The following is a 12,342-nucleotide window of genomic DNA, read 5'->3' on the forward strand; positions in this document are numbered from 1 at the left end:
AATACAAACTCCTTCTCACTCCTTGTCTCCATCTCTAACCTATTGTTTGCCTGCTACAGGATATTCCCTTTTATCTGTGGCCATTTACTTCAAAGCCTTGCTGAACAGCTTTTAGGAATTCAGTTAGTCTAATATCAGGTTTCTCATTTCCATATGTGTAGTGACTCCCTCAAAGAACTCCAATGCACCTGTGACCACAGCACGCCCTGTTCCTCTCGATTCAGTCCAGAGAGAGACTTCAAAGGCTCTCAGCAGCCAGAAGCTTAGCCAACTGACATCAAGGCACAAGCCACTCTCACAGCCCCTCAACAGGGGGTTACACGGAGAGTTAGATGTTCCTATGGCATGCCTGCACAGGAAACGCTGATAGGGAGCAGGGGCTGTGAGAGAAGACAAAGTGAAGCACTGCACTGGGAAACAGGGCTGTCAGGAGAATTACCCGTTCACAGGATCATGTAAGCAAAAAGCCAGAGAGATCTGTGAACTCCATCTCTGAGCTGCTAAGGGAGGAGATCCACAGGGAGCTGGTGAGGGGGACAGTTCCCAAGTGAAGAACTGCAAAGAGCGGAAGACCACAGAGTAAAGTAAGCCCACAGGACAGAGCCTGGGGGCAACACCAGCAGAGCAGAACCTGAAGAGCCAACAGGGGCAGAACAAGCATAAGGACTGCAAAGTAGCACAGGAACAAACCCAGAACCAAACAGTGCAGGTTCAGAACCAGCCCAAGGATTATCAGGGTGCTGAGCATAAGCAGAGCACAACCTTCAGGATGAAGTGCTCAGTCATCAGAGTTTGGTGGGAACAGATCTCTCTACTTCTATCCTCTAGGAATGGGATAAGAACAGACACGTGGATGTGCAGAGGACTACCAAAGGCAATTTACCAAAACCGTGACGGTCTAAGAGTAAAGATTACACACCGGGTCATTACTGCCTGTAAAACAGGCACTACTCCCAAGGCTTCAGTCCTCCGCTGAGACGATATCAGGGACAATCACATCAAACAAGACCACAAGCAAAAGCTTAAGCTAAAGGTGCTATACTAGTCAGTACCCACCGCATCCCACCTGCCTCAGCCTCACCTGAAGAGCTCCCCAAATTTACTTTTGAGGTGACTGCAGGACGTATACAGGTCATAGAGATAGGCCAGGATACAGCGCTCCGCTGAGGACCCATCCGAACGGTTCATGCCATGTTTCACCACCCCACACAGACTGCACAGAGACAAAAAAAAATGCTGCAGCAACACGAAAAGAAAATCTGAAGGAATAATTTCATTACACAGATATCTTCCCGAGCTCACAGCAACAGCGTGCGCTAAGTAACATATCCTGTCCCCCATAAATTCTGTGAGCTGAACTCTCAGGCACAAAGTTGCTGCCTTTTAGGAAGGATATAGATACATCCCTGCCCCTTACGAGCCCCCAGAAGACACGCTGCTTCATTCCACACAGGGAGGTGAAGATTGCCTTACCCTTCAAAGACCTGAGCCATCTGGTCCTGGTTCAATATAAGGCAGGAGTGGTAGTGCCGCAGCACAGCCACGATGCACAGGCACAAGCTGGTGGTGTAGCTGCCAACAAGGTCGGAGGATTTCAACAGCAGTTCTGCCTCCACCACGCTCAGTTCATTCAGCAACTGCACCCAATGACAGAAAAACCCTTCAACAGCCACAGGGGTAAGGTATGGTCAGAAATGGAGCAGGCACACCACACTCACAGCCTATAGGACCTGCCAGGAAAGGGACTGGCAGGCACTTTCTGCCTAGAGATGTACCCCTGGAACAGTTGGCACCCCAAACTTAGGCACAATGTCTCACTCAGGCAGTACAAGGGGCTGTCAGTGCTTGGGTATCAGAGGGCGACTGGGATATTGCCACGGGTAGTAGCAGACAGCTTGTTCGGTAATTCTGTCCTGTATAAATCTAACTCGGCTCCCTTTTTAAGGTTAACAGCCTCAATTCCATCAGCAACCGTAGCAAGGCTTCAAGAGACACCTGGCACAGGCTGCAGAAACAGCAACAGGATTTTAGCAGGATCCAGAAGGCAGCCTGCACTGCCATGTGCCAAGGATCCTTCCAGGGGAGCAAGGTGGGAGAGCTGCCAGAGACAGATGATCCCCTTCTCACTCAGAACAAGGCCTTGCTGCAGCCAGGGACAGAGATGCAATGCAAGTCCTTTGGAGACAACCTTGAAGTTGCTGGAAGAATAATCCTCACAACAGAACATGTAAGACTACCTACAGCTGCAGCCCAGGAGCACTGCAACAACCACATAATCTGATCACCTCCATAACACAGGTTAGAGGGTCACCAATGATCCCAGGAGCAGCTCAACTATCACAGCACGGATCTGCTGCCTTTCAGGCTGATGAACCCCTCCCAGGAACCAACTGAGCACAATGTGCTTACCTGGATGGCAAAGTCGATAAGACCACTGATATTGAGTGAATACTCCATCAAGTCAAATATGAACTGCACGTGCTGTACCAGAGGCAAGTGGTATGACATTCCCAAGGCAAAGCTGGTGATCTGTTCCAAGACATTGCGAGATACCTGCAAGGGCAAGATGACACACAGTACTATCTCCCCTTGCAGAAGTCCCCCAGCAGGCCCATCTCCCTTTCCCTCCAGGAAGCTGCTCTCAGTAATGCAAAGGGACACAGTCAGGGCTCAAGAAGGACAGCAGTTTTGAAAGGGTCATACCTGAGATGTGACTTGGTGCTGATCAAAGTGAGAAAGGTGCTGGAACTTTGCAAATATATCTTCAGCTGTTGGGAATGCTTCTGGCTTGCTCTTTTTCCTCTTCTGACCTTCCTCTCCACCTACCAAAGTTGGAAAGGTCAGCAAACGGTATTAGGCTATGTTCCCCATCAGAGGAAGACTAGACATCAGTCATCAGCACTGTCAGTCCCTCAGCAAGACCAGCTCCTGCCATGCAGCATAGCCAAAAAGCCCGAGTCCCACATCTTAAGCTGATAAGGACCATCTTGAAACCAAAACAATAAACTGCTGAGGAAGGAATTCCTAACCCGAGAATGACAGCAGGGTTAACACCTGGTTTATCCTAAGTGAAGGTACTCTTTGGATGGAGAAAATATTTTTTCTCTCAATTTAGAGGTACACTGATTCACTGATGAGAACAGATGTCCTAGACTGGAGATGTCCAGCCTCAAAATTTGTCAGAGCACCCCACCTTTTAAAGAATCATCTTTCTACCACATTGCAAGTTGCCTTTCAGGAATCGGAGTAAGAGAGAAAAAAAAATTGCAGCCAGATTCTCAGCTGACGGAACGCAGAGGCTTCCTACTGATTTTACACAGCTATCCAAATTTCCTATACTATGCATTTAGCACGTGCCCCAAGCATGATGGCGTGCTCCGTTTAATCAAGATCTTTAACAAATATGCATAGGCAAAGTCCTCTTTGTTTCTTGTACAAGGATCTAAATGCAAGAGCTAAAGCAAATAAAATTTGAAAAGCCAAAGTTTTGGCCAGGGTCTCACTCGGAACCTGGTATGATCTAATCCTCTTCTGAAGAAAAGTTCAATTAAACAGATACTGTCAGCAGGAAACCGGTCGTCTTAGTTGCTGGTTAGTATGTTTGGGAACAGAGCACCATTCCAGACTCTCAGTGACTGATACAGCTTACCAGGCACTGTAGATTTTCTATAATCCTTTCACTGTGAGACTCCAAAGGAGCCAGCCAACTGGAATGATGCTCCTACTTCAGAAAAGAGTGGCTCAAGCTCTACTAACCTGTCTCTGCAGTGCTCTTTCTATTTAAGACTTTTAGAATGTCTTTGGTTATTTTCTTGATCGTATGCCGAGCATCGTCCCGTTGTTTTCCAACCCCAAAAAGAACTACCAACCGTTGGTTACACTCATGGCTGCATGACTCCTCCTAGGGAACCAAAAGACAACTGCATTAGCAACTATGAGGCTGAATGCTTTAATTTTGTTTCACATCTGGATCTCTTAAAAGAAAAGGAAAGCTTCATCTCAGAAGTTGTTCTGGGAGTAAGCAAGGAGACATCTTACGCAGATCACTTCCTGCAGCAGTGAAGGAAGGCATGACTGCTCCTTACCCACCCACAGCTGTACTGCAGGGAAACACAGCAGCCTCATGACCAGCACACAGGGCAACAACAGGTGAGCAGATCTCATACCTGAGGAATAGGAAAGTGTGTTGCATACTGGATGTGCCGAGGCTGGTCATACAGGGATGCTAACATTCCTTCCACAGATTTATCCTTCAGCAAAGGCTTTGCTTCCTTTTCAGGATCTGGTTTCTCAGGGGAAGGGCTGGCTTTAGATTCACAATGCATTGGAGGAGAAAACATCTAGGGAGATACAAGAATAACAAAAGGTAGTTAGGAAATACGGTCATGCAACAGTGAAGATGCTGAAGGAAGGTTTATCTGCTCAGGCCTAAAAACAAGCAGGAAGAGGGAGGGTTGGAGAAGCATCCTGTTCTTAAGGCAATGTGCGAAGTGTCCCCATATCTGCTTCCAGTCCATGTTGTATAGAGAGTTAAAAACAATAGGAAATAAATAACCACAACTTAGAATTTTGGGAACAACAACATCCACAGAACAAGCAAGGATCCTGGGAAAGCCTCATAGCTGTGCACATCACACCTGCCTAACATGTACTTTGAAAGGCCAGAAATGGCTGGAGGAATGTAGGTACTCAAGGATTTTTCAACCACCCCAAGTTACTTTTATTATCAAGTGCTTTAGAGTGTTGTGCAACCACGAACTACGCACACAAATATGAAGAACTGTAAAACTGAAAAAGTACTGGCAGCCACACACACGAGGATAGCAGAGTCTTCTCCCAGGTGACCAAGAAAACCCTGGCTGACAGTAAGTCACTCCCAATCTCCTGGTGCTATCATAGTCATCCAAGCAGTCCACTTCCTATCCTGCCCAAACACTGGGCTGGCAGTGGCTAGAGCCTAAGAGATCCCAAGAATGACTGGGACTCACTCTACTCTGATGGACTCCCAACCTGCATCAGTAGGTTATATGGGCCTTTTTACAGTGTCAGCTGCCTTACAACCCAGCCACTTCCAGCTTACTGGCTCTACAGCAGTGGAGGGAGTACTCGTACAAAAGCAAAGCACACACTGTCCCCGGTCCCACTACAACATATTGACCTATGTACTGAGTAGCCAGCAGAAAAATGCAGGAACATACCGAAAAGTCTGTCTTCTCCATGTCATCAAAGAGCATGTTGGAGTTGTGGTCAATGTCCATGGTTTCAGAAAGACCTGTGTCCTGGGAACAAACAGAGCAGCTTTGCATCTCAGTGATGTACCAGGGAGCAAGAGAGTATTTATTTACTACAGCACTCGATGTCCTTGTTGGACAGTGACAGCAATATGTCAACACACCCATGGTACTTGGCAAGTTGAAGCCTAATACACTGCAAACATCAAGGACAGGCCTCACACAGCACCTCATGATACGCTGCTCTGCTCCGAGCAGTGCAAGATTTTCCTGTCTACCCCTTTACATTCTAAGCCACTCTAAGACTTCTACTTTTAAAACTGAAAAGCTAAGGAAATAGGCTGGGGGAAGGAGAAGCACAAGTTGCTGGTATACCCTCCAGCAGGTAATAGCAAGGAGGCTGCAAAGCTGGTAAAAACGGACAAGCACAACAAGGGGACATGTACAAGGTGGCCATGGTGCTTGTGCTCTCACCTCTAGTTTGATGCCACTGTTTCCCTCTGTCTCCTTCCTGTCGTGCTCTTCAGCAGGATCATCGAAGGGTGAGGGCGGGCGAGGCCCATGAGAATCCATGGCAAGATCACCCCGGGAGATGAGCGTGCACATGTAGATGTTGTGAGAGAAGACATCATGTCGGATTAGCTCACAGAACAGCAGCACCAGGTTAAAGAACTCCACCTTCTCATTTTCCTTCCCAGGATCAGCTGAAAGGACAAGACAGTCAGGGCTGTCAAGAGTTCTCCTGCAACACTATGAGCAACACCAGCCACCTAACCTAGGGCTAGAGAAAGTGTTTCCAGAGATTTAAACGTAGTGACTGATATACAGTTCTGAGATTACAGCAGGGACTAAAAGCAGAAAGCTCAGTTTCAACAGGTGGTAATTAAGTCAAACGTACTCCAGTTAGTCGCACAAACCAGAGGCACAGCCTGGAAGTACCATTCCCAGGTGCACAAACAGTAGCCTACATCATTCAGAGTTGGATCCTGTCCCCCTTAATCTGTTCACAGTACTTCCACTGAAAGACTATTCCAGACCTTGGTCACTTAATAGTTAAAACTGAAAAACTTTTAAAAGTTCTCAGCCTGAATTAATTCCCTATTAGGCTATACTCATTTATTCTTGGCTAACACTCTGTTAACAGAAGTGCTTCTGCATTATCTTTCTGTCATCTGGCCTTCCAGGCTGCTTCCCTTCCCTCTCCAAGGTACGCTCGGGATCGCAAGGAAGCCAGAGAGAGAATTCAGGTACATTCAAGACCTACCACAAGAGAATAGCATACAAATCCAAAGTTTGCAGGAGAGGGAAAGCTAGAAACTGGGAGACCACAAGTTCTTATTACATACTTAGCATAGGAGCTTGAGTGTCAAGGAACTGCATAAGGACATCCTGAAAGACAGGAGCGCTGGCTGCTGAGAGAGAGCCTGAGGAGATGGAGCCCTTCTCATCCACAACTTCAGAGTCCCCACATCTCTGTAGAAACAGGAAAAATTACCAACTGCTGTCACAGAGGAGAAACTATCTGTAAGACCCACAAAAGTCTTCAAGAGACTTTTTCTATCTTGCATTTACAGGAAAGTCCCCCCACAGGTTTCTGTAAGCTACTTCACAGTCTCCAAGTATGCCAGTACTTCCACACTGCCATCACTTGTCTTCAAACGTACCCAAGAAATGGGATACACACCATCCCACAGGCTCATTTATGACCTACTTTGGATTAGATGGAGCAAATACCACAATTAACAGCACTAGCGTTGAGAGGCATGGTGTTGATCAGCCTTTGTCTTTCAGTGTAATAGTTAGATAACTGACTTAGGTAACCTCTGCTCTCCTTTCCTGCTGCTAGCCTTCCAGGAATAAGGACTTACCTCAGCCTCTATCTCTGCTTGACGCTTCTCCAAGAGTTTGGCCACAACCATAGCCCTGTGGCGTCCAGAACGTTTATAACTGACAGCCCATTCGCACAGTAAGGCCACCACTGCATCATCATCGGGGGAGATCTGCTGAGATATAAGCCCTACAGTGAGAACCTGAGCCAAACTGAAGAGGTGAGCAGTCCTAAAGCCTCCATTTGCATATAAGTGAGTCTACTTCCAGTAGAGCACAGCCCGAAGACTGCTATATTCCCCTCTTCCTAACATGGAGGACAGATGCCAAACTAGAGCCTTCCTGCTTTCTCTCTGCTTTGACTCCACTTTGCAACATGAGGTGATCCACAGCCCTTAACAAATCTCCAGTCTGGCTTTGCTTCAGAAAATCATCTCTCTTCCAGCAGCACATCTATGGAATGCTAATCTTAGCACAGAGCGAAAACCAGCTTCTCAACAGAATTATACGTAGTATGCAAACTGCCAGTCCTGCAGCTCACTTCCAGGAACCAATGCAGTACTGGCTGCACCATGGTCCTACATATCAAGTAGGCTCAGAGGAACTTGAACTGTGAGCTCCCAGACGCCAAGGAAACAGCTACCAGCCCAGAATTTGACAAGACTAGCATTTACTTCTCTCAGACACATAGCATGTCTTTATCATCGATCCGCCATCTGGACTCATGTCTTCCATCAGAAGACTCTCCTCAGTCAGCTGCGTGGATTCTCTCAAGCTTATATGTATTTGTTAGCATAGACTTTCTAGAGCAGACCCCCCATTCTCAGTTTAGTACCTCCCTAACTTAAGGCTGCACGAAATCCTTTTTAATGGAGAACACATCTCTTGGCCAAAGGCCACTACCTAGTTAGCTCTCGGCAAACACAGGACAATAACAGTGGAATATAAACAAGAATATAGCCACATCCAAGACCAGGGCCCAGCACCAACATCCCAAAGCACCTCATGACTGTCTTTGGTTGGACCCAGCCCAAATATCCTGTTATACAAGGAATCCAAAGAGTTGCTGAAGTCAGATCTTTCAAAGCTGTGACTGTCCAGAACTTCTAAAGTGTGCAAGACACGGCCGATAGTGAAACCTAGAAGAGAACAGAGAAGAGAAGAAAAATGCGTATTTGGAGACCGGTACAATGGACTCGTAGCAAAAGTCTGTGTGAGCTCATTGCTCAGGAGACTGCCTAAGGAAAGCTGCACCAGTCAGGCAAGGGTCCACCTAGCTTTGTATCCTGACTCTCACAGTGGCCAACAGCAGACATAAGGGGAAAGCATCAGCACATGGCACATGTACCAGAGAACTATACTCTTGTATATGTTTCCAGCTTCCAGTAACAGAAGCTTCCCCTGGGAAACAGACCCACGCAAGATTTTGCACTGGCAAGAAACTATTTGTGGTTTTTTTTAACTGCTGACAGTAAAACACCAATGTCATCAAATAGGAAAAAACAAAGAAAACAGGCAGACAGGAACTTTCTCAGGGTAACACATGAAACGGGGAGAGAAACTTTAACCTACAGCAAGTTACCTGCTGTGGTTTCCTGGCACTTGTCAAATGACCAGCGAACCTCCACAGCCTGACCACGTTCCTTTATCTGCTGCTCAATTTCACGCAGCTTTGCCCGAACCTAAAAGTAATGGATTGTGTAAACATACAAAACCATGCCTTAAAAGTCCTGTGTACAAAATTATCAGAAAACAAAGAGCATGACAGTAAATCTACTGAAGATTAGACTTCGCCTATCTTCCAGGACACCAGTCTTGCTTATAGCAAAACAGGAGCAGTTAAAGCCTTGGGAGCGAGACTCCAAGCTCCAGTTCTGCTTATCACACAATATGAAAAGAAAATCCTGAAAGAGTTAATATACAGCTATTATCCTGGACCACAAGAGCTGCCTTTTTTGAAAGCTGCTCACCTGCTGTGTAAAGGCTGAATTCCCTCCTGGCATGGGCAAGTTGGATGGGGCTATAGGCAGGTGGTCCAGTGGAGAGCCGGTCTTTATCCTGCTGTCAGTCAATGAGTAATGCCACACAAGGGCACTTGGGCAACACAAAATTATACTCTGCAACAGATGGAGCAAAACAAGGTCAAAACAATTAAGTTAGATCACTTTCTACAGAAATAACCACTACTTTATCCTACTGCCCGGGCATTCATCGTCCTGTACACGTATTTACTATTTGGGTTTTTTTTGTTCCAAGCTCTGAAAGGGTCTTTGTGCTAAAGACTATACTACAGTAGAAAGAAGTAAACTAGTATTCTTGCCGCACTTAGTTTCTTGCCCTAGGTATGCTCAGGAAGCCAAGACCAGAGTTCCACGCTATCCAAAAGCAGTAACACGTTGCTGCAGAGCTCCTTGCTGCTTCTAAACAGAACTTGTTTTGTACAACTCACACCACCAATATAAAATTCAACCCTCGTGGTCCAGAAGCAGCATTTACATCAGTGACCTACCGCCCTCATCAAGAGTGAAGTGTGAGAAGAAATACAAGTCAACAGACCCAAACTCATTATACTATATTAATAATTACAAGTATGATTACAGTAATGATTATAATAACAATACTATTATATATGCATTTTCATTCTTTTATGATCTTGTACACACACCCACACAAACACAGACAAAAACTTTACTGAACGGTTCCTAGGATATGCTCCTACAGCTTCCAGCTCACAAGAAGCTGCATGTTAAGATGTGCAACCAAGGCTGTTATAAACATCAAACCAAAGCATCCATCCTGTCTCGAGAACATGTGAGCAAAGGTTAATTACATACACAAAAATGCATCTGTTTCCAGCCTGACTTTACCCAGCTGCAACCTCCAACCACTAGATCTTACGCTGCCTTAGCCTTATCTACTATCTGCAGATCAGAAACGCTCTTCTGAGACACACTAAACAAGATCAGATCATTATTAACCAATCTGACCTTTTTAAGAAGGTTGTGTTCAAACCCCAAATCAGCCAAATCTTTGAGGTGTATATACTCATATTTTCCCTAAAGTAAACTCCCCAAACGCAGGTTTTTTATATTTAGAAAGACATGTTTTATCACACAGAAACCAGAAAACAAACCAAACTAAACTTTTAAAAGTGAAAGTGACCAAGACAGACGTAATGGGAATATAGAGGGGTTATTTATAACTCCTGCATTGCTCTCTGGTCCTTGCAGGCAGATTGTTACTTCTAGCCAGCTGTACTCCAGGAATTTTCTCTCTTTCAAACATGAGAGCTGGCTGGCTGTTTCCTGATCCTGTCAGGGCTCCTTGATCTCAAGTTTCTTTGTTGAGTTGCAGGTTCCCAAGCTCTGTGCTTGCCTTCCTCCTCACCTCATACTCCATCCTGCACTCTCTGGAATCTCCTCTGCTTTAATGCGCTCCTTTCCTCCCCTGCAAGGAGCAAACTCCACTCCTCCTGCAGGGAACCACCTGACCTAGTCACTCTCCTCTCGAAGGACAAAAACACAACCATGAACACACACGCTGAACAGAACTCCTCTATCTCCCTCTGACAAAGGATGGTATGCACCAAGTCCCACAGTGACACAACAGCATTTGCCCTTCAAACATCTACCAATACAGCTTCAGGAACCTTGCCCTTTTTACCGCAAGGTAAGGTTTAATCAATTCCAAGTATAAAGATTACGAGTTGAGAGTCGTACCTTTTCATAGCCTGCTGCTGCTCCTGAGTGGTCTGCCTAAACCATTAAAGTTCTTCCATAAAGATGTGGGAGGGGTTGTTTTTTTGTGTGCTGGTTGTTTGGTTTGTCGGGGTATTTTTTGTTTTGTGGGGGTGGGTTTTTCTGACGAGGCGCTGTTTGCTTTTAAGAGCTCAAAATTACTCTCATTTTTGGCATAATTTCCTTTCCTAGATGACAGCCTGTTATTGACATACACAAGATGAAATAACCCTTTCTTTCTCATCCCCCATTCTGCAAAGCTTTCCCAGCCATCTGAGGCACCTGTGAATGGATCAAAGGCTCTATTCCAACCTATTTTTCTTATGCAAGCCAGTCAAGGGCACTGCTAGAGCACTGATGTCTTGTACAACAGCTGTGCAACACATCATCAAAGACCAACCCTTTGACAATCATGGTTTGATATTTCTGTACTCAGGAAGTTGCTGACTCAAACTGTAATGATTTTTTCTGTGATAGCATACAACAAACTGTCCCTGTCGATCCAACTATCACCAGTCACTACTCAAACTTACCTGGAGGATGCAGCTAAGCCCATATACCACTGGCCGGTGCTGAGGGCACAGCAGTAAGTCACTGAAAGGGCTGGGAGGAGGATTCCCTGCAGCTGGCTGAGGGGTGGGAGTTGAAGGAAGAGCATTCCCTGTCTGGGCAGACAGGATGTGGGGTGGGTGCCCACCAGCACCATCCAGCTGCATAGCAAGCCTGCGGGTGCAGAAGTAGGCCAGACGTCTGGACAGGTATGCAGACTGCACAAACTCTCCAGAGTACTGCAGGGAAAAGGGACGGGGAAAAACATCCTCATTACAAGCAACAAAAAACCCCACCCCTGACCCTCCCAAAGTAGTATACTGTGTGGCACTGCCTGGTAGATACAGTCCGTTTTTACAGAGAGCTCCTTAGCATCATTGATCACCCACTGGCCACTAAACATCAGAAGAACCCTTTCAATGCTCTACAGCACGGATTCCTTGTATCAAAATGTACCCACACCCAGACTTCCCAGGGCTTAAAAGGTCTGCCTAGGATCTGCTGCACCAGAAAGAAAGAAAAGCAATTTCCATGCAGTGGTGCACAAAGAATCCAGCTATCACAGCTATACACGGGCAGGGATTACCAAGTCATGCATGGAAACAGGGTAAAGGAGAAAAAAACAGAAAAGAACAGGACTAAAAAGGTCTCCTTGCACAACCTAAGAATGATGCTTAGAGGGACGCTCCCTAGTGTTCTCAGCACAAAATAGCTCACCATCCCTTAGGCAACAGGAAGGGGACTGACAACAGGGTAAGTCAGCACTCTCCTGAAGCAAGCTGGGTACACATTTCTCACCCGCAACAGCAGGGGCAGCAGCATTTTCAGAAATTCATCTTCTCCTGACCGTATCTTCTCAAAGCACTCAAGGACCCACGTCAGGAATTCATGCCGGTCCAGCATGCCGTCCTGCACACAGATAAAGGCAAAGCAAATGCACAAAAGCTGAAGCAGCATCCACTAAGGAAAGGCAGAACAGCAGCAACAGCTGCTTGCTT

The 12,342-nt window shown here is 46.2% G+C and overlaps 1 protein-coding gene across 4 annotated transcripts in view; it reads right to left on the reverse strand.

Annotated features, from left to right (window-relative positions):
• The window catches only part of MED12 (mediator complex subunit 12), a 36,478-nt gene that overhangs the window by 18,846 nt on the left and 5,290 nt on the right, over positions 1–12,342 (reverse strand). For 3 of the 4 annotated variants that reach the window (XM_040614020.1, XM_040614018.1, XM_040614022.1), the window contains exons 6-20: positions 12,143–12,253; positions 11,329–11,583; positions 9,029–9,175; positions 8,641–8,740; positions 8,061–8,197; positions 7,100–7,234; positions 6,578–6,704; positions 5,706–5,935; positions 5,199–5,279; positions 4,167–4,340; positions 3,757–3,901; positions 2,704–2,822; positions 2,410–2,553; positions 1,474–1,637; positions 1,082–1,213 (exon numbers count right to left, since the gene is read on the reverse strand). In XM_040614020.1, the coding sequence (XP_040469954.1) occupies positions 1,082–1,213; positions 1,474–1,637; positions 2,410–2,553; positions 2,704–2,822; positions 3,757–3,901; positions 4,167–4,340; positions 5,199–5,279; positions 5,706–5,935; positions 6,578–6,704; positions 7,100–7,234; positions 8,061–8,197; positions 8,641–8,740; positions 9,029–9,175; positions 11,329–11,583; positions 12,143–12,253 (2,201 nt within the window). The remainder of the gene's footprint in view (positions 1–1,081; positions 1,214–1,473; positions 1,638–2,409; positions 2,554–2,703; positions 2,823–3,756; positions 3,902–4,166; positions 4,341–5,198; positions 5,280–5,705; positions 5,936–6,577; positions 6,705–7,099; positions 7,235–8,060; positions 8,198–8,640; positions 8,741–9,028; positions 9,176–11,328; positions 11,584–12,142; positions 12,254–12,342) is intronic. The other variant, XM_040614019.1, reaches the window with a different exon arrangement.

Source organism: Falco naumanni, chromosome 14 (assembly GCF_017639655.2).
Source record: "Falco naumanni isolate bFalNau1 chromosome 14, bFalNau1.pat, whole genome shotgun sequence".
Taxonomy (NCBI): domain Eukaryota; kingdom Metazoa; phylum Chordata; class Aves; order Falconiformes; family Falconidae; genus Falco; species Falco naumanni.